The 22,491-nt window shown below is 41.2% G+C and overlaps 1 protein-coding gene across 5 annotated transcripts in view; it reads left to right on the forward strand.

Moving 5' to 3' along the window:
- NOL4 (nucleolar protein 4) overlaps nt 1-22,491 on the forward strand; it is a 228,959-nt gene that overhangs the window by 162,483 nt on the left and 43,985 nt on the right. For 3 of the 5 annotated variants that reach the window (XM_014542009.1, XM_014542010.1, XM_005869105.2), the window contains 3 exons: nt 1,302-1,481; nt 2,183-2,374; nt 16,212-16,325. In XM_014542009.1, the coding sequence (XP_014397495.1) occupies nt 1,302-1,481; nt 2,183-2,374; nt 16,212-16,325 (486 nt within the window). The remainder of the gene's footprint in view (nt 1-1,301; nt 1,482-2,182; nt 2,375-16,211; nt 16,326-22,491) is intronic. The other 2 variants (XM_014542011.1, XM_014542012.1) reach the window with 1 other exon arrangement.

Genomic DNA, 22,491 nt, shown 5'->3' on the forward strand with positions numbered 1-22,491 from the left:
TCCTTAAAGCATGCTACACACATGTTAACATTTCACAGGGGCATTTTTTGAATACCGTTGATTTAAAAATTTCCATTGTCAAGGTCTTTCAGAAGGATTTGACTTTATGGATAGATTTGAGGAAAGCTGCTGCTGTTCACAGTTATTGTTACCTGTGTATCGGGAGCCACCTATGTATGTATCTAAATTAGTATGTGTGAAATCTGCCTCATTACTCTGGCCTTATAATGATTGATTTCTGTGCCACTCCAGACTCAATTACATGCGACTAAACTCAGATTTAATCAACATAAAGGGGGGTGCAGGGAGGATGTATTTTATCATACATCTGAGGAGTGTGTAGGTTAATTTCAAGCACAGTGGAATCTAGATGTTCATGGGAGGTTCTGCTTAGCTCCGCTGGACTCAGCTTGGTTTCAGTTACAGGCGAGTTAGGAGTGTTTCTTCACCTGGAGGAGAAGGTGAGGCACACGCAGAAGGCGGAGAAGGTTGGTGCCCTGGGATCCCCATGTCACGTGGTGAAAAGAAGAGCTGTTTCCCAAAGGAAAGACTCTGGGCTGACAGAGAAGCAGGAGCCACACAGCAGGACCCAGGGTTGGTCTCGGGTGCAGTGATCCGCTGGGAACATTGTCTTGGTTGGCCTTCGTCATCTCTTATGCGTCAGGAAACACTAAGCGTGACACACCATTGGAGGGATCCTGGTCCCTTGTTTTCTAAACCAAAATCAGACGCCATCCTGAGACTCAGACAATTTCTAAACTGATTTGAAAGCATGCTGTCAGACAAAGCACAAGCCTGGTCTCCATAATACTTTGTCTGGTCCTTGTTGGGCAAGCCAGTTGGGCATGTCCGTCCCTGAGTGTCCTTAGCGTCTGAAGAATCCTAATGCAGTGAGGCCGGCTCAGCTCTGAGGTCATTTCCATCGCGAAGAACATGTGATTCAATGGTTCTCTTGCAAAATTGATTACAGATTGGTTTTTCTTTTCTTTGGAACAGGGACATTGAGTGGAAACAGCAATTGCTCTCAAAAAGCTAAATCCAATCAAACTTTGTGCCATGATGGGAATATCCCATGGGCCTCTTGAGCACTTGAAATGTGACTGGTGTGACTGAGGATATGCATTTTTAATGACATTTTAATTAATTTTCATTTAAATTAGAATAGCCACAGCTCTAGAAATTATCAACTCATTTCAGCAAGACTTTCTTTGAGAAGCAGCTCAAATTCAGAAATAAAACCCTGTGTCTAAGTTTGGGCAGTGCATGTAAACCGGCCATCTCCTCCTCTCCTCTCTCTTCAGTCCCCTGCACACAGCTACTCCAGCTACGACTCCAGCAAACACGAGGGCGGAGAGCGAGGGGCCGAGGACCTGTCCCTGCACCGGGGGGACGAGGATGATGAGGACCACGAGGACCACGACGACGCCGAGAAGGTGGCCGAGACGGACGGCGTGGAGGCCGAGCGGCTGAAGGCTTTCAACGTGAGTCCCCCACCTCCCCGGTGGCTCACCGCTCACCCTGCACTCTCATGTCGCCTGCTGGTAAATGTGGATACTTTAGAGACGTGTTTTTTTAATTTGCAGAGGCATTTATTAAAAGTACATGAAATACTCTTTGCCAACCAGACACCAGAATGGCTGTGTTTTGCTTAGGATGTGAAGGCCCGTGTGGCCGGACACGGGCGTGTTGTGTGAGTATCATGTCGACCCGGTGGGTGAAGAGTCCACAGCCCTCCACCAGCTCGCTCTTCTGCTTCCCAGCTTGTTAATGATGCATGACAAAGAGTCCGTGGTCTGTGTGCAGAGACCAGTGCACTGTGCAGAGTAGCAAAGTGCCGGCCGTATTGCATTTCTCTCGAACAGAGAATTTGATGGGGTGCTTCATTGTCGCAGTCTACTGTTGCCTCCTGTGTTTTTTTTCTACACGATAGTCTATACTTTTCTGTCTGTCTGTGTCTGTCTGCCTTTCTCTCTCTCTCTCTTTTTCTCTCTCTCTTTATCCAACCATTGAGAAAGTCTTTAAAGGGTGTTTGCTTAAAATCTCTGGCTTTCCATTGCAAAGTTCTCCAGTGAATACACCAAAAAACAAGAGTATTTTTCCTATCCGTGATCAAGACAGGAAGCAAGGAACAGCCGAGAGCAGCCCTCCAAACCCTTCTCCTCTGTCTCCCTCTTGCCAACAGATGTTTGTCAGGCTGTTTGTAGATGAAAACTTGGACCGAATGGTCCCAATCTCTAAGCAGCCCAAAGAAAAGATCCAGGCTATCATTGACTCATGCAGGCGACAATTCCCTGAGTACCAAGAGCGTGCCAGAAAGCGCATCCGTACTTACCTCAAGTCCTGCAGGCGGATGAAAAGAAGTGGTTTTGAGATGGTGAGTTTTGACTGAAAACACAGCCCTAGATTCCATCCAAATCCCACATGTAAACCATGACACTATTTATTTTTTCATCCTAGTGTCTTTTTTTATTTTTTCCATGATGTCAGGTCACAGGGGTTCTGTTTGCTCGTTTTGTTTCCTCCCCCTTCTCCTTTTCATCTTCCTGAAGTATATTTATCCCTTGTTTATTCAACCAGGAACACCTCGTGAGCCCAGCGCTCTCAGGCCCACGTGGTATCGTGCCATAGAAAATGCGGGTGCTGTGAGTCAGATCCCATGAGAACCAGCATCTCATTCATGTTTGTTTGCTTTCTGTTACTACTGAAGTGGAGATGAGGATGAGCAAGCCTTGAGGCTTTCCATGGCCTGGGAGAAGGGCTTTCGGTGGAACGGGAGGAAATGGATGGGTCCATCTAAGCAACAGCGTTCTTGTGCCAACGCTTAACAGACAGCAAGCCTTGAAAGTAACCATCGGGGGTGGAGACCCTCATGTGAAAAATAAGGCTTTGTTGTACTCAGCGCATCTGTGTGCTTGTGGGTGAAAGCATGAGCTTTTATATTCAGCTGGGCTGTATACATGGGTGAGCTTATGCGGAGGTTAGATTACTTATGGGTGGAAATCAGATACTGTTTTTTTAACTTGGTTATAATTCAACTTGCTCTCTAAATGTACACCTGTAGATAGTACATGCATCTGCAGTGTATTTTTAATTTTTTAAATGTAGGTGAGCAGAAATGTATTGGGAATTTTCTGAAATCTTTTTTCCTCTCTCGGCTCCATACAAGCCAAGACCGTGAGGGTTTGTGATCTGCGCCTCTCATTCTTCGGTGCGAGGGGCCAGGAGCTGGTGTGGATAGGAGAGGTTTCAGAGGATGTCCTAGATGAGAAATCCTTTTTTCAGACGTAAATGAAATGACACAATAACAAATCCACCGTCTGCTATCAAATTTTCTGCATTGGCTTGTGAAAATATCATTGATATTTTTTTAAAAAAGGGACTGTTCTTATGGAGAAGCGGTGGTCTGCCTGGATGGGAAAGAGCATGGGTTTGGACCCCAGGGAGCCTGGCTTGGAGTTCCAGATTCACACTTTGTAGCTGGGTGGCTCCGGCAAGCCACCTCAACTGCCTGTGTCAGACACCTCTCTGCGGTGACACGAATCCCTAAGTTATAAAGCTATGAGAATTCTACAAACTGTCGTACGTAAAGCTCTGGGAGCCATTTCTGACCCACAGTCATCACTAAATAAAATCTTAACTCTGAAAATATTATCAAATATTTTTTAATTCATCATCTGAAAAAAGCTCCTATTATACAAGCAAAAAATCCTCCATGTAAGTAGTTGCTTGCTTCTCAGAATAACTACATTAAAATCAGAGGTGTGGTGCATCAGCCATTTTAAAATAAGAATGGCATAGCTGTGTCTGATCAAACTAAATTATTACAAACAGAGGTGATGTGGTATAAAAGAGGAGAGACACTTGGGGGGGAAAAAGCTATTTTCCCCATTATTGAATTATTAAAAAGTTATTATCATTTACCCAATAGGAGAGAGATAACAGACAAAAAGGATATCTAAGCAGGTGTAAAAGCCCAGAATCCTGGCATTGACCTAGGATCTGGCTCAGGAGCACTAAGCAGCTGATGTGAAATTCCAATTAAACTGTGTCGCACTCAGAGTACAAAGTATATAACAAAGCTTCCTTTTTCAGTTACAATAAAGATAATATTATATATCAATATTTTTTATTTTAACAGCATCTGGCATTACTCTTTCTTCCTAATCATTTAATGTTTAGAGATTATTTTCTTTGGCAAAATTTATTATTTTTCATAGTATAAATTTTTCATTAATCATTATTTCAGAGAAGAACTAATTGTCATAGAGAACTCTCAGTTTCTCTAAGGCATATTTGAGACATTCGTGGGTTTTTTCATTAATTGTATTTTTTACTTCCATGGACATCTGTTGTCAACCTCACACTATGCATAGAGGACAGAAAGTTGACTACTTCAAAGTCAAGGGATTTTATAAAGGAATCTTATGCTGTACAGAAATGCTACTAAATTTGAATGTAATCATTTCATTCACTCTTTATTTAATCTTACTAATAAAAGCCTGGGTGGTCCTTACACTGTCACGCCATGATGCCTTCATGCCGTCACAAGATGGCTGCATGCACAGCAGAGGCGAGTCCCGGCGGCTGCTCCATGCAACTTCCACCGGGGTTCCCGCGGCCCTGCGTCCTCCACAGAGGCGGGACCCCCGGTTCTGGCCTACCTCTTTGGAGCAATCCATCGAGAAGCCCCAGATGGGTGGGCGAGGCCTACCTCTTTGGGGCGATTGATCACAGGGCTCCCGCACTGTGAGAGGGCACAGGCCAGGCTGGGGGACCTCCTCCCCCAGGTGCACAAATTTCGTGCACTGGGCCTCTAGTAGATATATAATGCACATAACATTATACAACATAATAAGGAGAAGTTGAAGAGATGTCTGATCAGTTAATTAGGAAATTATAACATGTTCCTTGATTAGTATGATTCATTGAGGTGACAAGTTGTGGGAAGTGAAGTGCTTAAGTAATAATACAAGGCCTAATGTAATGGGTGCACAGATTTCGTGCACTGGGCCTCTAGTAGATATATAATGCACATAACATTATACAACATAATAAGGAGAAGTTGAAGAGATGTCTGATCAGTTAATTAGGAAATTATAACATGTTCCTTGATTAGTATGATTCATTGAGGTGACAAGTTGTGGGAAGTGAAGTGCTTAAGTAATAATACAAGGCCTAATGTAATTAAATGTTAAATGAACAACACGGATGCAAATTGATATTGTACTTTAGCCCATTTTTTATGCATTACTCAGCAGTGCACTCCTGGCAATAACAAATTAGACCTGCCATCTAGTTGACACTTGGAAGTTTGATTTGTTTTATGTGTCACTTCATTGACATGGAGTGTGGGGAGGATTCTGTGTCACTGTGAATAGTCATCATCTATAACAGGTGGGAAAAGGCATGAGTAGAGCAGAGAGGAATCACAGCTAAGTATTGTACACGAATACTTTCCCCAGCATAATTGTTAAGTTTGATATAATATCAACAGGTAATCTTTTTAAATTGAAAGAACTCTAAACAAAAATTATTTTTCTATTGTGTTTAGTGTAGGTAGACATGAAGAAAATGTATCATTTTCAGTATGTGATTGTTTTCACATGCAAATTATTCTACAGTACTTAACAGGCCAACAAGGCAACCTGAAGTTTTTAACATTTTTTTGTAATGGAATGGTTAAGTGTAGGGTATTCTACAATGAAAGGGGCATTCAATAAACTTAGCTCTTCAGTTATTTGGGATGTCTAAACCAGGAGACTCCTAAAGTAGTGTGAAATATTGAATTATATGTTTCCTGCTGACTTTGATTAAGAAATTCAAAGAAGTATTCCCATAGAATACTTTAACACAGCATATTTTAGTACTTTACTTGAGAATCTTGGCATTCATTTTGACTAATTTTCTGCTGTCATTAATACAAAATCTATTCGTGTTTAATTATTCGGTACTATCCCTCAAGAATTTACATTTCAACACAAATACTTTCAATTAACTGCCTATAATAATTCAAGTTCATATTTATGCATTTTTATTTAACTGGAATTATCAAGACCCCCACAGATCTTGATTGCTAAAGCAGCCAAAATTTCTGTCATCACCATAAGTATTTTCTATAATGCATGAAGTATAATAACTGCATTATGACACTTTTCTACACATTCTTCACATTTTTACCAATTCATTGCTAACGAACATCTCAAACCATAAAATCCTCAGTGTTGAATATCAAAGGGTATGTTTTGTGAAAAATCTAATAAGCTTGATCCAAAGTACTGTCTTACTTTTCATTAGATTTTAAAGACCCCATGAGTTAAATAGCCATTAACTTAATCCTTAGACAGAAATATCAAATTGTTCTTGAGTCTATTGTGTGGCTTTGGCAAACATATTCCGCTACTTTTTGTGAAGAATATTTGTTGATTGTTCCGGAAAAGAAATGCATTTCTTCAGGGTGTCCTGAGCCTGAATTCAAGAGTACCTGTCATAGATAAGATCGCAGAGACAAAGCTTTATAAAAAGGAGGGGTTGGCCCATAGCTGAGTGTCACCTCTGTTACAGGATACGATTCCCATGCTGCATAGGTTTAATGCAAGTTTATAAAACTCAAGTGAAAATATTTAGGTGAGATGATCAAAGACTCTTAGTCCTTCATTCCTCCTCTACCTCAAATTTTGCCACTGTACCAAGTTCTATCAACTATCCTAGATATTTGAATTCACAAATCTCAGCCTCTTGAAAAATGACCTATTTACTTTCATTTTAATATTATGCAAGTGACTGTGTGTTTGAAGGAATAAGTCTCATGCAATTACTTGGTAAAATTTTGCCAAGGACATTGTCCACTAAGTTACTCAGTGTCCACTACAAATGATTTTATTTCAGAAACTTCTAGAAGGAAAAGCAAGAAAAAAAATGGTTTCTCCTGCAGAAATAGTGCTTTTATGTTTTCTCATCACGAGGACTCGGTGTAACCTTGTATGTTCACTTTTGTGCCTTGCCTCCAAGAAGTTCAGAGTCAAAGTCTTTCTAAGGTCCCCATTTCCCTTTTGCTGAATTTATTTTAGTGTGCATGTGTCTGTTTTAGGGAAAAAGTGAGATGTGAATTCTAAAAACAAATATGTAAATAATCTAATTATGGCAACACCATACTTTCATACTATCTTCTAAATTCTTGTCCTTAGTATTTCTTTTTAATTGTGTCCTATAATACCCATTTCAGTAATTTTGATATTTGATCTCTTGATCTTACAGTTCTTTCATCAGAAAATAAATATTTAATGCTTAGGAATAATACATTTTTAAGAGAATTTTACTAATTACATCATTTGCTTCTATTCGTCTAATGCAGCCCCAAAGTAGAGGGATCAGAATTTGCTTTTAATTCACAGCTTCCCTGATATCAGAAGCATTGCAAAAGCTACAGTGACATTTGCTATTCCTTCTTTAGCAAATAGAGATATTATAAAAAATTAATTAGAGTGCTTCTTTAAACTAAATTTTTGATCAGAAATAGACCCAGTCCTTCATACAAGAGTTTGATTAAAAACTTTATAAACCTGTATAGCCAGTATTATTTAGAATGTTGCTCCATCAACCATCGCAGCTCTTCCCCATTTTTAGTTTTCCTTCTTCACTGAGAGGAAAATTTCTTCTCTTCTGTGAAATAAAAAAGTTTCCATATTCCAAGGAAATAGTTAATCTCATAACTTCTCTTTCACAGTCTGAGTCCATCTTTCTTTGCCAGATCTTCTGAAGGATTATTTTACACTCACAGATCAGACCCATCACCACCAACTCTCTTGATCATCCCTCACATTGAAATTCTGGTTCTCACCATATTGAATTAGTTCCTAGGATGATCACATGACTACATTTGCACCAAACCCAAAAGTTGAATCCTCAACTCAAACAGCCCCATTTTCTTGAGACTCTTATTTCTATCCCTCCTTTTTTTAAATTTTTATTTTTTTATTTTGGGTACTTTCTAAGATTCTGGGCTTGGCAATGTACAGCATATGACCCTACCCAGAGCTGCAGAAGTCTGCACTGTATGCCGTACTCCACTCTCAAAGTAGAATTCCAGTCATCGACAAAGCTTTGGTATTTCATTCCAAATGTCAGCCAGACATTTGACAAATGTACTGATATATCTTCACTGAACTCTTTATATTCTCCGCCGCCCACCGTCTTCACTGATATTCCACCTTATTCCGCCTTATCTACTCTGTCACTGGTGAATTCCTCTTGGCTTGCCTATTTCTGGTACGAACTCCACTGTTGCCATTTAACCAGTGTTCATAAACTTGGGATGAGATTTGACTATTGATTACACTTATGACTTGCATCCTACCACTCACTGAATTCTGTTTATTCTTCCTTTGCTGAGTTTCAAATCAGTCCCATAATTTTGAACTTTATCTGCTATCACTTCAGTTCTAATCCTTCCTAACTCATGCCTATATTCTTGTATAGTTATTTTTTAAAAAAATTCATTGATTTCTAAAGAGAGAGGAAGGGAAAGGGAGAGAGGGGGAGAGAGAGAAATATATATGCGAGAGCAGAACATCAACTTGCTGTCTCCTACACACCCCGTACTGGGGATTGAGCCCATCACCTGGGCATGTGCCCTGATCAGGAATCAAACCGTAAACCTTCTGGTACATGGGATGACACCCAACCTACTGAGCCACACTGGCCAGGGCTCTTGCTTAATTCTTTAAACTCAATTCCATCTCATACTTCCTCCCTATCGTCTATTCCTAGGCAGGCACAGAAGTAGGATTTGTGCCTGGAAATTATAAAATTTGGGGTCTTTTTTTTTAAAAAAGAAAAGGAATATACCATTATGAGCAAAAATGATGTATATTTATTTACAGTTAGGAAAGATACCATATACACAGAAAAGGATTTAAAAACAGGGAAGTTTTGAAGATTCAAACCCTTTTCTTCTGACATCTTAGAAAATGTGCAGACACACTTACATATAATACTTCCTGGGTTTTGCTTGGCTCCCAGCAGAGCGCTTACACTTGCGGAAGGTGCAGGAGTCTCGACGGAGCGAGGGGGACTGGCACCTGCACTTCATTGGTTGTTTGAAAAGTCTCCTTGGCTCCTGGAGCAGTCTCCCAGTTCTGGCTGTGATGGTGTCCAACGTTGCCATTTTACAACAAAGTCTACGTTGTTTATCCAAGTTGTTTATATGTTAGAGTATAGTCTTTTGAAATCGAAGAGGCCAAGTTTCAATTCCGGGCTTAGTTGAATTTCCATACAATTTGATGTGATGTTTCTGAGTCTCCATCTTTCTAAAGGAGAGGCTGTTGGAGTCTTACATGTCATAATGTATATACAATATTTAGCACATAATCTTGCCCCCTTCTATCCTATTTAAAAATATGTCCAGTTAGTTCCTTTAGCACAATAGACCATCATATGGGATTGCTGCTCCCTCTCTCAATGTGTGCTGTCTTGGTCCACTGATGTTTCCTGGCTCAGGGGTATGGGTACAATTCTCTCATTATTTACTAAATGTATTAAATGGAAGAATAACCAAAATGGATAGCCAAATAGTTGTCAGAGTTACTAATTATTGTATCTTTTAGTTTTAGCAAAATATTGACCTGAGCCCTCATAGAATACCATAGGCACACTTACATACCACCCCCCTTTCCTCTACAAATATATACAACTCCTAAGTAAAATATAATTTTTAATTACCTTTATAAGCTCAAAAAAAAGAAAAAGGAATTCCCAGGCCAAGTAATTAATAAATTAATAGAAAACTCATAACCAGAATTGTAAGCCTTTAATTTTATGGGGTAGTAGGCTAGGAAGGTAGAAAAAGTGAGGTCTGAATACCCTGTCAAGCTCAGGAGACATGGATTTTGGTGTGGGACTGGGCAGGAAATGAATGGAATACTGTACAGAAAGGTCAGGCCCTGAAAGCCTGCTCTATCAACGAGGAATTAAAATGTCTCCTTACAACTTGAAGAAATAAAATAGGCATTGTAAGCATTGAGATTAAAATCTTACCGAGTGGGTTAAGTAGAAGGTAAGATTCAGCTAAAGAGAAAATCCATAAACACAAAACTATGGGAATTACAGAGAGAAAAAGAGAAGGGAAATATGAAAAAAATGTAAACTAAAGAATAGAATGATGAAGACATAGCTGATTGGCATTCCAGAGGAGAACTTGGAATAAGGACCTCATTCAAACAGATGAGGACAAGGCTTTTTGGAACTGAGTAGCGAGGAGACCATTGAATCCTAAGACCAAAGAAGACCGGTGCTGAGTAGCATAAATTAAAAAAAACCATACCCACTGATATCACAGTATAAACTGCAGCTCCATGGCATTCTTTTTTTAAATATATTTTTATTGATTTCAGAGAGGAAGGGAGAGGAAGAGAGAGAAAACATCAATGACAAGAATCACTGGTCAGTTGCCCCTTTCATGCCCCCCACTGGGGACCGAGCCCACAACCCAGGCATGTGCCCTTGACTGGAATCGAACCCAGGACCCTTCAGTCCGCAGGCTGATGCTCTATCCACTGAGTCAATCCAGCTAGGGCCCATGGCATTCTTAAAATGTCAACAGGAAGAAACAAGATATGATCGAAAACAGGCCGGAATGAACACACACCTTGTCCTCAAAAATAGGTGTCAGAGCCAATCTTCAAAGTCCTAAGAAAATGTCTTCAACATTTGTAGAGAAACCACTTTTAACCTACAAATCGATGCAGCTAAAGCCACTTCCAGAGAGAGGAAGATGCTGCTGCGACTGAAGTTCCCACACTCGGGCTGTCTCCGGGCAACCTAGAAGTCCTCTGAGAAGAAGGAAACTGACCCCAGAAGGAAACAGTGGAAGTTGGCAGTAATGGTGAGGAAATTGGAAGAAAAACACCTCGATTCTATATCAGTGGATTTGAGTTTTTATCTGTGCTTCACTGGTTGTTACTTAAGGACCTTGTCAACCCGGGTTTTCGTTTATTTCTGGGAAAATGGAAATAAATGGCACTTACACATGAAACCAGCCACACTTGAAATAACAATGTGAACACTCCTGCGTAGCCCAGTCAGTGGTGTGTGAGGAACGTGATAAAATGCAACTTAATCTGAAATGTCATTCCAAGGTTCCCTTTGCTGGGAAACCCTCGCTGCCTTAATCTGTTGAACTGCTTGGAGAACTGAATCAATTATGTCCTTATCTACTTAACCCTCCCTTCTGGCTAAGAACAGCCTTATATCTCTCTCTCTTCTGTGTGCAAATTTTACTTGTGGTACCTCTTCTGTAGCTTTATTTTATCCTGTCTTATATTACTGTGCCTTAGACATGGGCCTTCGCTCCCTACCGCGGAGTTACATTTCTTGAGTACTATGCTGCTTAGTTTGTGCGTATCTGTATCGCCCACAATGTCGTGTACAGTGCAATTAGTTGCTCATGAACGCTGCTCAATACATGTTCAATTCAATTGAATTAAAATGATGGAATGAAAGATGAGTGAGTGAATGGATATTTACTAATGTGTTACTTTGTGGTAGAAATTAGTTGGGAGATAAGCTAATTTTTATTGTGTACTATGTGTTTCACAGTATTCTGTAATTGGCATTTGAATTTAAAAGCTACCACTGACTGAAAATCTAGCCGAATATATTTTAAATCTTTAGGGAGATTTTTCCACTAAACAAGACAATTATATAATATTTAATTTTTATAACATTTAATTTTTACTCTTTTTAATTCTTGAAACACTATTTTAAACATATTTTCATCTACTTGTCAATTGTTGTGACTAGGTAGTGACATTAAATGTATAAATAGATATTTGTATAGTTTTAGGTTTCAAATGTAAACTATTAGGGGGAAGATGCTGTGATCCACAACAATCATAAGTGTATATAGTCACTTTTTTCAGAATTAAAAGATGCTTCCTTGTGGAGATTTAGATACATGGTCACTTAGTTAAAAGTGAAAATAGCATTTTGGTTGATAATTTAATTTATTTTGATCAGAGGTATTTTCATATGACATTAACTAAACTGGACTTCTAAGTATCAACTCTAACACTATCTATATATATAAAAGCCTAAGCGACCTTTATGACCGAACGACCAGAATGACAGGAATGACCAGTCGACCAGTCACTATGATGTGCACTGACCACCAGGGGGCAGACGCTCAATGCAGGAGCTGCCCCATGGTGGTCAGTGCACTCCCGCAGCCAACTTCCTTCGGCCTCTCCCCACAGCCGGCCCAGCCCCAATGGGCCTCGATTGGGGGCGGGGCCGGCCGTCCAACCTCCTCCTGCAGCTCCTCCCCCTGGCCAGCCAACCTCCTGCAGTCCCTCCCCCCAGCTGGTCTGGCCTCGATGAGTCCCGATTGCTGTCCAGACTAAGGGACCCCACCTGTGCACGAATTTGTGCACTGGGCCTCTAGTATAAGTATATAAGTATATGTAGGTACCAACTGTTATTCCCCATGCATTTGTGAAAGATCATTACTAATGGTCAATAATGTTTTAAAATTAAGGCCAAAGCATAGAGCATCACTTCATAGAAAAATATGTTTAATCAAACCCTCAATGAAGATTAATTAGCATGTTTGTTACAAACACGTTTTCAAGCTCCTTTGAATTAGTCAAGAGAATTTTCTAGAGAAACTGGAGAAAGTCCAGTGATTCACATACAGCTGGGTCCAAGTGCTCAAATGCCAGGGGTTTGATGCTCCCCCATTTTTTATCTATGCTTCTTTGTGCACTGCTTGACCTCTCAGGTGGTCCTTGCTACCTGCTGGGAAATGTTGCATTAGCAGCTCTTAACCTCTGTTCTTAAAACCCACAATCTAAGAGCAGTCTCCCAGCTTCAGGTCCTGGTTCCCATGAAAGGACTTGGATTGGCCCTTTTTGGATCATAAGTCCATCTCTTGGGTCAGTCACTGGGAATAAAGTGATGAGCTCCATGATTGTCTAATCCTAAATCATGTGGCCAGGGTCAGGCCAATGAGACACTTTGCTTACCATTTCCACCAAAACTATACAGGATGAGGTCGGGACAGTCGACCTGCTATTTTAGCCCACATTCACCATCCTTACCTGAACTATTGGATCATTTCAGGTTCCGAATTCAGAACTTCTCAGATTTTGGAAACATGATAGTGTATAGATTCTGATTATTGCATAACAGCAGGAATCTGGGAAAACATCCCATATATAAATTTATTATTTCTGCCACAAAACATATGACTATGCCCAGAAAGTAGGAAAAAGGAGGATTGTAGGTATTCTCATGTCATTTTTATGCCAATTGAGTTTGCCCCAAGTTTTTAAAAATCTTTGTTTGTACAATATTAGGATTTCAAGATTGCCAGTAAAAGGTTGAGAGTCTATACTACACATACTTGGTTGGATGTGTGCTAGGCACCATGTTAGCTTGTACAGTAAAGTGTATGATGGCAGAGACAGCTGTGTTTGCCTCCATGTCTTTGGACTTGGCATAGCTCCTGACATGTAGGATGTACTCATTAAATATGCTTGTTGAATAAGTAAGTGAGGCTATCAGTGATTTTTGTGTACATTACTTCATGGAAGTAATGCTAACAACTGCTCCATGACATAGAGATGATTTTTTCTATTCAGAACTTACCGAATGAACCTCAGTTTTGCCATTTCTGAAAAGGGAGATAATGATACTTGGCAAGATGAGTGAAGCTCAGAGAGATTAAATAGCAAATTGGTCAGACAGATTGCAATTAGTTGATTACAGAGTAATAGCCACGTCCATCTGACTTCGTTGCTGAACTGTTAGGTTATTCCACCGATGTCTACAAATGCCGCTACCTAGTTAACCAAAGGGTCCCTTAGGAGCTGGAACATTCTGTGCAGCCTGTAACAGTTATTCATTTAGGGGAGATAGGGTATGCATATTGTCCAAGCTACAGAATTCTTAAATTACATATTTTTATAAGATATCAAGATTAGAAGAAACAGTCTTTATTTCAGCCCTCCCTAAACTCTGACTAGTGGATAATTTGCTTTAATTGTTTTGAAGGAGCTCATTCTACTTAAAATCTAAGGTGGGTGTCACTATTGCTCTCAATCTGGCCTTGTCTACTACGTGATTAAGCTATACTTCAACATTAGAGCCTAGAGACATTAATAAATTAACCCACAAACAGAATCTTACATTTTTTTATTTCTTTGTACATTTTTATAATTTTAAAAATCCTAAAGCATCTCACATGTACAGCACAAGTTCAGAGGACGCTAACATTGTTTAGAGCAAAAACTGGGATAGTTTGTTGGGGCGGTGGTAAGAATCACACACACATATAAGGAAAGACTCATTTACGTTGTGCCAACAGCAATCACATCTTAAGTCCCCAATTAAAATGTGATTTTTTTTTTAACTCCAAAAGCTCCATGTGACTGTGTAGCCATCTGTTTAATGTAACAGCCGCCACTGCTTTGGGCATAGATAATTATTAGGATGAGGAACAGTGCTGGGGAAAGATCACATCTCAGTTGAAAATGACAGTTAATTAAGAGGTAATTAGGGAGGGGTGCTTAGCATTATATTATATCCTGGGAAAGAAATCGGTATCCCGTCTTATCAATCTAGGTGTAAGTCATGTAGCGTATAAGACTATACATTTTGAATCATTATTTTAAAATCTAATATGTACATTAAAATATATATTAATAAATAGCATATTTACTGAACTATATTCAATCAGGGGAAGTATTGTTTTCATAAATTATTTTTTGAATTGTTTGCATTTGTTTTTGGGTGTTGTTGTTTTTTTTGGTCAGAATATTTTTTATCTCAAGTTACTACTTGGAAGTTTTGTGTTATCTGGCTCCCCTTACTGCTGTGAGGGCATCTTCAGCCCTCGTCTCTGGAGGAATCCGTGACCACAGCCCTGCAGCACACAGATTCCACTGAGGAGTGCCTGTTAAAGCACTGTGGTCTGAAGTTAGCCGTTCTAGGATATTGTCTGAGACATACAACCAAGGGTTCAATTCGCTGAAGCACTTCTTACGTGCCAGAGGGCACGAAATGAATCAAGTAGCATAAAGCTATGCTCAGATTCATTCATTTACCAGAAAAGAAAAAAAGAAAAAGAAAAAAGGCCAGGTCTCTGTGGGTTCAGAGGCTTCTAATAAGTAGCATCCATACAGATTTTAGTGTGAGGCTTTGAAAACCCTAATGTACGTCACTGTACATTCTAGATTCCCAAAGGATCTTTTATTTAATTTCATATTTATCTCATCTGGTTTAATTTTCATGTTATTTCTTATCTTTCATTTGCTTATCTTCATTTTTTAAAAAACTGTTTAGTGTCGCTAAGGACTTCATCTTTGAGTTAGATGAATTTGTATGTAATTATCGGAAAAGAGATGAAAAACTTCCATGATTATCACAAATGATAAGAGTTGAAAACAACTGGTAATTAATTAGGAGCTTGGTTTGGGGGGTTAATTTCTATGTGGGCTACATAGAAGATGGATGTGCCTGTTAAATTGATATTAACTCACATTTTAGAAATAAAACATGTAGGCACAAATACATCTCACGTCTAAAACATCACATTTTTGTTGTATCAGAATTGTTTTAGTACTGCTTTTTGGTTTGTATTTAAACTGAACTCCTTTTTAAAGGATTTAATCATATCACTGGTCCCAACTTATCTAAAGCATCACATTAGTACTGCTTTTTGGTTTGTATTTAAACGGAACTCCTTTTTAAAGGATTTAATCATATCACTGGTCCCAACTTAGGCTGTCAGTCTTCATAAATATTTCATGTGGATGTTGTCTGACATGGTCTGAGTGTCTGTCAGGTTTTTCCAGCTGTTCCAGCCCTGTCACGTGTTGTTGTTTGGCTGTGTCATGTGTCATGAAAGAACTGAAGGACTTGTCTTATTGCTAAGCCCGGTCAGCACTCTCTTCACTGCTTCATGGCCTAGGCTAGACTAGGTCCTCGCCACAGTGCAGTTCTGGGAATGAATGATGGATCTGTGTCGCACCCAGAGCCTTACCTCTAACTAGCGTTCATTTTCCATCTTTGCAATTTCCATTTCCTCTTTTATTTAAATAAGTTGGAATAAATGGATGCTCCTGCACGTCCCGTGAGCTCTTCTGAGCCGAGCGTGGGCCTCTGGATGATACTGTTAATAATTTGTTCACGTTCTCTCTCTCTCTCTTCTTTTGTAGTCGCGACCTATCCCTTCCCACCTTACCTCAGCAGTTGCAGAGAGCATCCTGGCCTCGGCCTGTGAGAGCGAGAGCAGAAATGCTGCCAAGAGGATGCGCCTGGAGAAGCAGCAGGTACTGCGCAGCGTGGGGCCGGGGCACCCAGCCAGCGCGTGCGGCTCGGTGAGCCTCCTGTGCAAGCTGAATGGGCGGATTTTGAAGTTCACAAAGACAGGGCTTTTGTGTCTTTCCGATAAGAATTTAAACTTGACATTGAAGGTTCGTGAGCACCATGGAGACCTAACAACCCAGATGTTCTGTGGTGGAAACCGGACAGTTGTAAATGGATGGGTTACAATTCTGTATGGCATCCTCTCTGAAGGCTGGTTGGTCAAGTACTGGGTCCTAAGTGATCACTTACAATACTTTTGTCAATGTTCCTGGTTGGTTATGCTAAGGACCTGATCGTGTTCATTCTTCATGAGCATCAACTTGTCTTATGATCCCCGTGGCCCAGCTGCGAAGTGGCAGCATGTTGCGCTGGGGGTGGCGAGAGCACAACATCATGGGGCCGATGGGAAGTCCATGACGTGGGAACATGACATAATGGAGGTCCATATCCCCGGCTCACTTCCTCATTCGTGAATCATTCACTACGTGCCGTCAAGTGTCCACTCCTGTGTCCCTGTCCTCGGGGAGGATGTCCAGGGGGTGTGGGTGTGAGTATGTTTTGTTCATTGTTCCCTGGGGTTTCACTCAGTTTCTCCCTCGCTTTATCTACATCTGTCTGTCTCCCCTTCTTGTGTCTGGTATGTCTTTGTTTCATTTTTCTCTCTAGCTCTCTTCCTTAATTATCCATAATACAAAATTAAATTATAGCATAGAATTTAAATATTACCCATAATGTAAGTATTGCACATAGAAGTGTGCTGTATTCTTACTTTTAAATTATTTTTACAATGAATGACGACGTGCTTCATATTTCTAATTGAGATTGGGTTGGGAAGATTAAATTGTTAATCCAATTTTGTTTTTCCTGTGAGCCAATGAAAATAGAAAAATAAAAATAAATGTTTTTCTATTGCAGGCTTCAATATTGAAAAGTGTTTCAGAATGGCATTATTTTAAATTTAATATGCCTGTTATTAACATGGCATGTGTTAATAATTTTAAACAATGCAAAAGATGAAGCCTGTAGTTAAATAAAAAATAGTATTGGCTTCAGATAAAATTTATATATGAAAAAACTAACTTTGAATTTGCTAATAATTCTTTGCTAAGTGTTTATTCACATATTCATGTTCTCAGTTGAGACTTTTATCATTATAATTCTAAACTTTATATTAAAATGAGTTATAGTACTATAAATGGTGGGGCAAAAGTAGGCTTACAGTTGTGAGTATGCAAAATAGAGTTTATTCTTGTATTATTATTTATTATTGTATTATTTTCATATGGACAATGGTAGGCCTACTTTTGCCCGACCCTACCACCTCATGTAGTGATTGAGATTACACATTTTGGCGTTAAATACATCTGGTTTTGAGTCTCAGCTCTACTCTTACTAATTGCGTAACTTTCAGAAAACTATTTCAATTCTCTCTACCTCTATTTCTTCATATGCAAGATAACAAGATAGCAGTATTAGCCCTATAGGGTTGTTATGAGAACTCTAAATGACAGATTTATATTATGTACTTAGCATTTTGCTGGGCACATAGTAAGTATCAATAAATCAGCCTAGAAAAGATGATTTTAACTGATGTTCTAGCTTTTCTGTTGCATCAATATAAGTAAAACTAAAAAAAAGCATTATTTGTACTATCTCTTTCATAGGAGTTTTAAAATCAGACTCGGTCTATTTGAGAGATTATAATTCTAGAAATTTCAGTGGCAGGATTCTGGGATTCAGTGGGCTCTCCTGGTTATCGTCTTGCCATATAGCCATTTAGTCTACACTCTAGAATATTCCTGCATTGTGTCAGTCACATATAGAGTTGTTATGACTGATTCATGTTAAGTATTACCTATGACATCATTCTGTAATATCCCCCAAAGCTGTTCATCCACCACTTTGTGGTCAATTACTTGACCACTGTTGGCCTAATCTGTGAAATCGGCATGTGAATATCAAACGCATAGATTTATCTTGAGGATTTAAGAAGGCAGTGCATGTGAAAGCACAGTATGTTTCATAGTTTAAAGATGTATGATATCCACCATTTGCTTGAGTACCTCAAGTGGTGGGGCAATCCCACCCCCAGCACTGAAGGCCTGCTTGTTACTGAAGCACATGTGCTGTTGACAGACAGCTGGCATCATTCCCATGGCCTTCCACTGGGCTCCGGTTTGCTTCCTGGAGCTTCTACCCATTGAAGAAAAACTGCTCACAATCATGAGGAGTGTGACTTCTTACTACTGTCCTGGGAGTAGGGACAGGAATGGGTGGGGACCAGTTGGCCTTCACCCTACTTCCCGTATGAGCCATTTCTTCTCCGTCCTCAGACACAGTGCTCGTTTATGGCCAGGCTCTGTCACCTGGGAAGGCGGGATGTCCAGTATCACCCCCATAGTAGTGCTCTTTCCAGGCCCTGCGAGGGCTCAGTGTAGGATTCATGAGAAATACGGAAGGAATGACAAAAAAGTACATCTTAGGATTTATTAGAAATCCGATAGGCACTTTACAGACGTTTCTCTCATGTAGCATTTTCAACAACCCCATGAGAGCAGGCATTATTATTCTCATTTACAGAGGAGGGAACTGAGGCTGAGAGAAGTGGGGCGGTTCGTACAAGGTTGCTCAACTGCGTGAGCAAGTCCGGGTATAAGTTCATATGGCGTGAGGCTGACACTTGCCATCTCTCCGCGACCCTGTCCCTTCGTGTTGTGTTCATTGAGGGAAAACCCATGTTCAGGAACCAACTCTTCAGACGCGTCCCATCTGTGCCTCTGCTCAGTGTTTTTGGCAGTGCGGCTTCTGTTGGAAAACTCTCTACTTTATTCAGAGACTTTTCCTTCTTCATAGCAACAGGCCTCCCCAGCGAGCAGAGTTACTCCGAGATGATGTTTCTGTCTCAATATGCGCTTGACCGAGGTTCCCACCTTCCCAAAGTGCTTCACATCCTCAGAAACTGGTCATGCACTGAGAGTGCTGGCTTCCTGAGGGAGTTTTACTTTAAAAAGTCTGCACTACTTCTTACTGTGAATTCTACAGATCTCATTGGACATGCCACACAGAGGCTTCTGCTGGGGATTCTGCACTTCCCACCACAGCATGGCGGTGGGGCATCCTCTCCCAATGGGACCCAAACCCTCTCTTTGCACAGGTAGAAGCAGCCAGAGTTCTTGAGGGTTGGCAAAGAGATCATCTTTGGCCGTGAGCATTCTTAACCCAACTCACGATTCTTGGACTTTGCCGGTGACTCAGAGATTCGTCACTGACCCCTGTCTTTCTGTAGGTACTTGAGGGTCTAAAACAGGGGTCCTCAAACTTTTTAAACAGGGGGCCAGTTCACTGTCCCTCAGACCGTTGGAGGGCCGGACTATAGTTAAAAAAAAAACTATGAACAAATTTCCTATGCACACTGCACATATCTTATTTTGAAGTAAAAAAACAAAACGGGAACAGATACAATATTTGTATTTGCATGTGGCCCGCGGGCCGTAGTTTGAGGACCCCTGGTCTAAAACCTGGACAGTTAAAACCTGGGTTCTATTGAGCCACACGCCTGCCTGCTGGCCGCCCATGGTGAGCCTCAGGTGGGGCTGTAAGTGTGTATGCCCTTCTGAGTTTGTGAAGCCTGATGAATCAGGTACATTTTATAAAACTCTTCCACCTGTGCACATGAGAGGTGCTGTGGACGGGTGAAGCGCCTTTCCTGCAAGCCCACCTGGGCCAGGATCCGGAGGAGGCGTGTTATCATGCAGCCTCGGCCCTGCAGCAGGCCTGGGGCCAGGACGGCACCTCTTGCTCCATCAGGAATCCGGTATCTCAGAGCTGAGGTCAGTTGGCAGCGCGTTGCAGAATATATTCAGCATCACATTTCTGTTCACATGAAAACCTAGACTTTTTAACGTATCTAGGAAATTGTTCCACACTGACATTTCAAAAAGATGGGCAATGTCAGCTTTCCCTTTCATAATTCTGTGACACCGCACATGTGAAAAGATTGTCTTTTTCTCTGCCTTTGCTGTTTCATTACTTTTCCCTCAAAAACAAAGAGATCTCAATGTTCTTGGTGACAATTTAACTAACTAGACAGAGGCAGGGAATCAAACCAGCAACCTCTGTGTGCATGGGACAACGCTCAACCAACTAGAACATAGCAGTCTGGCCAGCGGTTTCCCTCTTTTATGGACAGGACTCTGAATCGGGAAACTTCATTTCTTTTGGGTGACATGTATGGGTTTGGGGGAGAAGGTAGGAACCAGCCTCAATTTCTGATTTTTTTTTTTTTTTGCCTTTCTGTTGCTCATTTGTATTCTGGCTTCATTGAGAATTCTCCCACATTTTTATAGAAATTATTTTTTTAAAACTTTGGGTACATCTTTAGCTTAGGGTGTTATTAATTTCAAGTTGATAAATGTCAGTACGTGAGTAGGTGGTTTGAATTCAGACAGAGAAATTCAACATGTTATGTTGACACACTTCTCAGTGCCAAAGTCAGGGGAACATATGGTTTCCTAGGTTCTCCATGAAGACAGCATTTTCATTAATATCACTTGTTTTACAACCACATATTTTTAGGCTTAGCGGATAAATGAAGAATCTGACATATTTGGTTTATGCCAATATATTCCTTTTTTGTAATTTGTTTTCTCATAATCTGGTCATTCCTTGCCCTGTCTCTTCTCTTTAACCACGTTAAAACCCATTAGTTACTCTGGAAAAAATAATGTTTTATGTATTGGGGAAATTTAGTCATAGTCACAAAGTTTTTATAAAATTAGCTAATGCAATAGCCGGGCAAATGTAACTGTGCTTCCTGCAGAGACTGGTGTTTGGCACGGTTCATGGGGGACCGCGGCCACGAGACACGCATGCTGCTCCGTTACCCAGCACTTAGGAGAGCAGGGCTTCTGGAGAGCTGGTATTCCGGGCAGCTGAGGACTGCCGTCTTTCTTTTCTTTATTGATTAAGGTATTACATATGTGTCCTTCTCCCCCTATAGTCCCCCCTCCACTCATGCCCTCACCCCCTGGTGTTTGTGTCCATTGCCTGCCGCCTTTTAAAATGCTTTTGTGATCAGAGCGACGGGGTGTCCTCTCCACACTGGGTTCTCGGGGTGGGGTCCTTAGGCTGGCTCCGGAAAAGGGCTGTGTGATCTCATTTGTGTGGAAGTGCATCCCTGGGTTCCCGAGGTCCCCTTCCCGGCATGGGAGTGCTGCTGGGTCTCAGCAGAGCTAGAGGCAAAGCCAGGGTCCGGAGCTTCTGTTAGTGCTGGCGCCGGGTCCAGTTCCGCATCAGGCTGGCTGCAGCCCATCAATCCGCCCGCCGTGTTGGGGTGAATGCAGGAGAGCGCGACCCGAGCAGTAGCCCCAGGAGCATGAGAGGAACCAAAAGCACAAGAGCCCCAGAGCGCAGATTCCTTTTAGGGATTAAATGTCCCCAACTTCGTGCCCTTGCGGTGGCCACGCCCGTTCTGGCCAATGACCTGTTCCCAGGTGTGACTGACAGCCAAGGAGCTTCCAGATGTCACCCCAACTTTACTGGGCCTGTGTCTATTGTCCTCCCTGTCTGGTCCCTTCCCCCCTCGATCCCGGGGGAATAGACTGGTAGCTCCCTGGGGAGGGTAAGGCTTTAGCTTCCGGGTGAAGCTGCCCCAATAACATGCCTGTAACATCTGGCCTTCCCTTTGCATCTTTCCTGTTGTTTATAACGAGGTTAATTATAATGGCATCAATTTCGCTTTCATTTTTAGTGGAACTCTTTCTAAAATATCGGTGCATCTTTATAACAAAAGGCTTCTGACCGTAAGTTTCAATGATGGGTTCATCTGTTAACCTTCACTCAAGCCTATGCAGTCTGGCATCTGAGCGGCAGCCCTAGGCCTGGGTATAAATTTTATTTTATACTAGAGGCCTGGTGCACAAAAATTTGTGCACTCGGGGGAGGGGGAGGTCCCTCAGCCCGGCCTGTGCCCTCTCACAGTCTGGGACCCCTCGGAGGATGACCATCTGCTGGCTGAGGCCTGCTACCCAGGGGATTGTGCCTAAGCTGGCAATCAGACATCCCTCTGGCAGCCCAGCAGCCCTCGGGGGATGTCCACTTGCCAGCAGGGAGCAGACCTAAGCTGCAGTC

Source organism: Myotis brandtii, unplaced genomic scaffold, assembly GCF_000412655.1.
Source record: "Myotis brandtii unplaced genomic scaffold, ASM41265v1 scaffold289, whole genome shotgun sequence".
Lineage (NCBI taxonomy): Eukaryota > Metazoa > Chordata > Mammalia > Chiroptera > Vespertilionidae > Myotis > Myotis brandtii.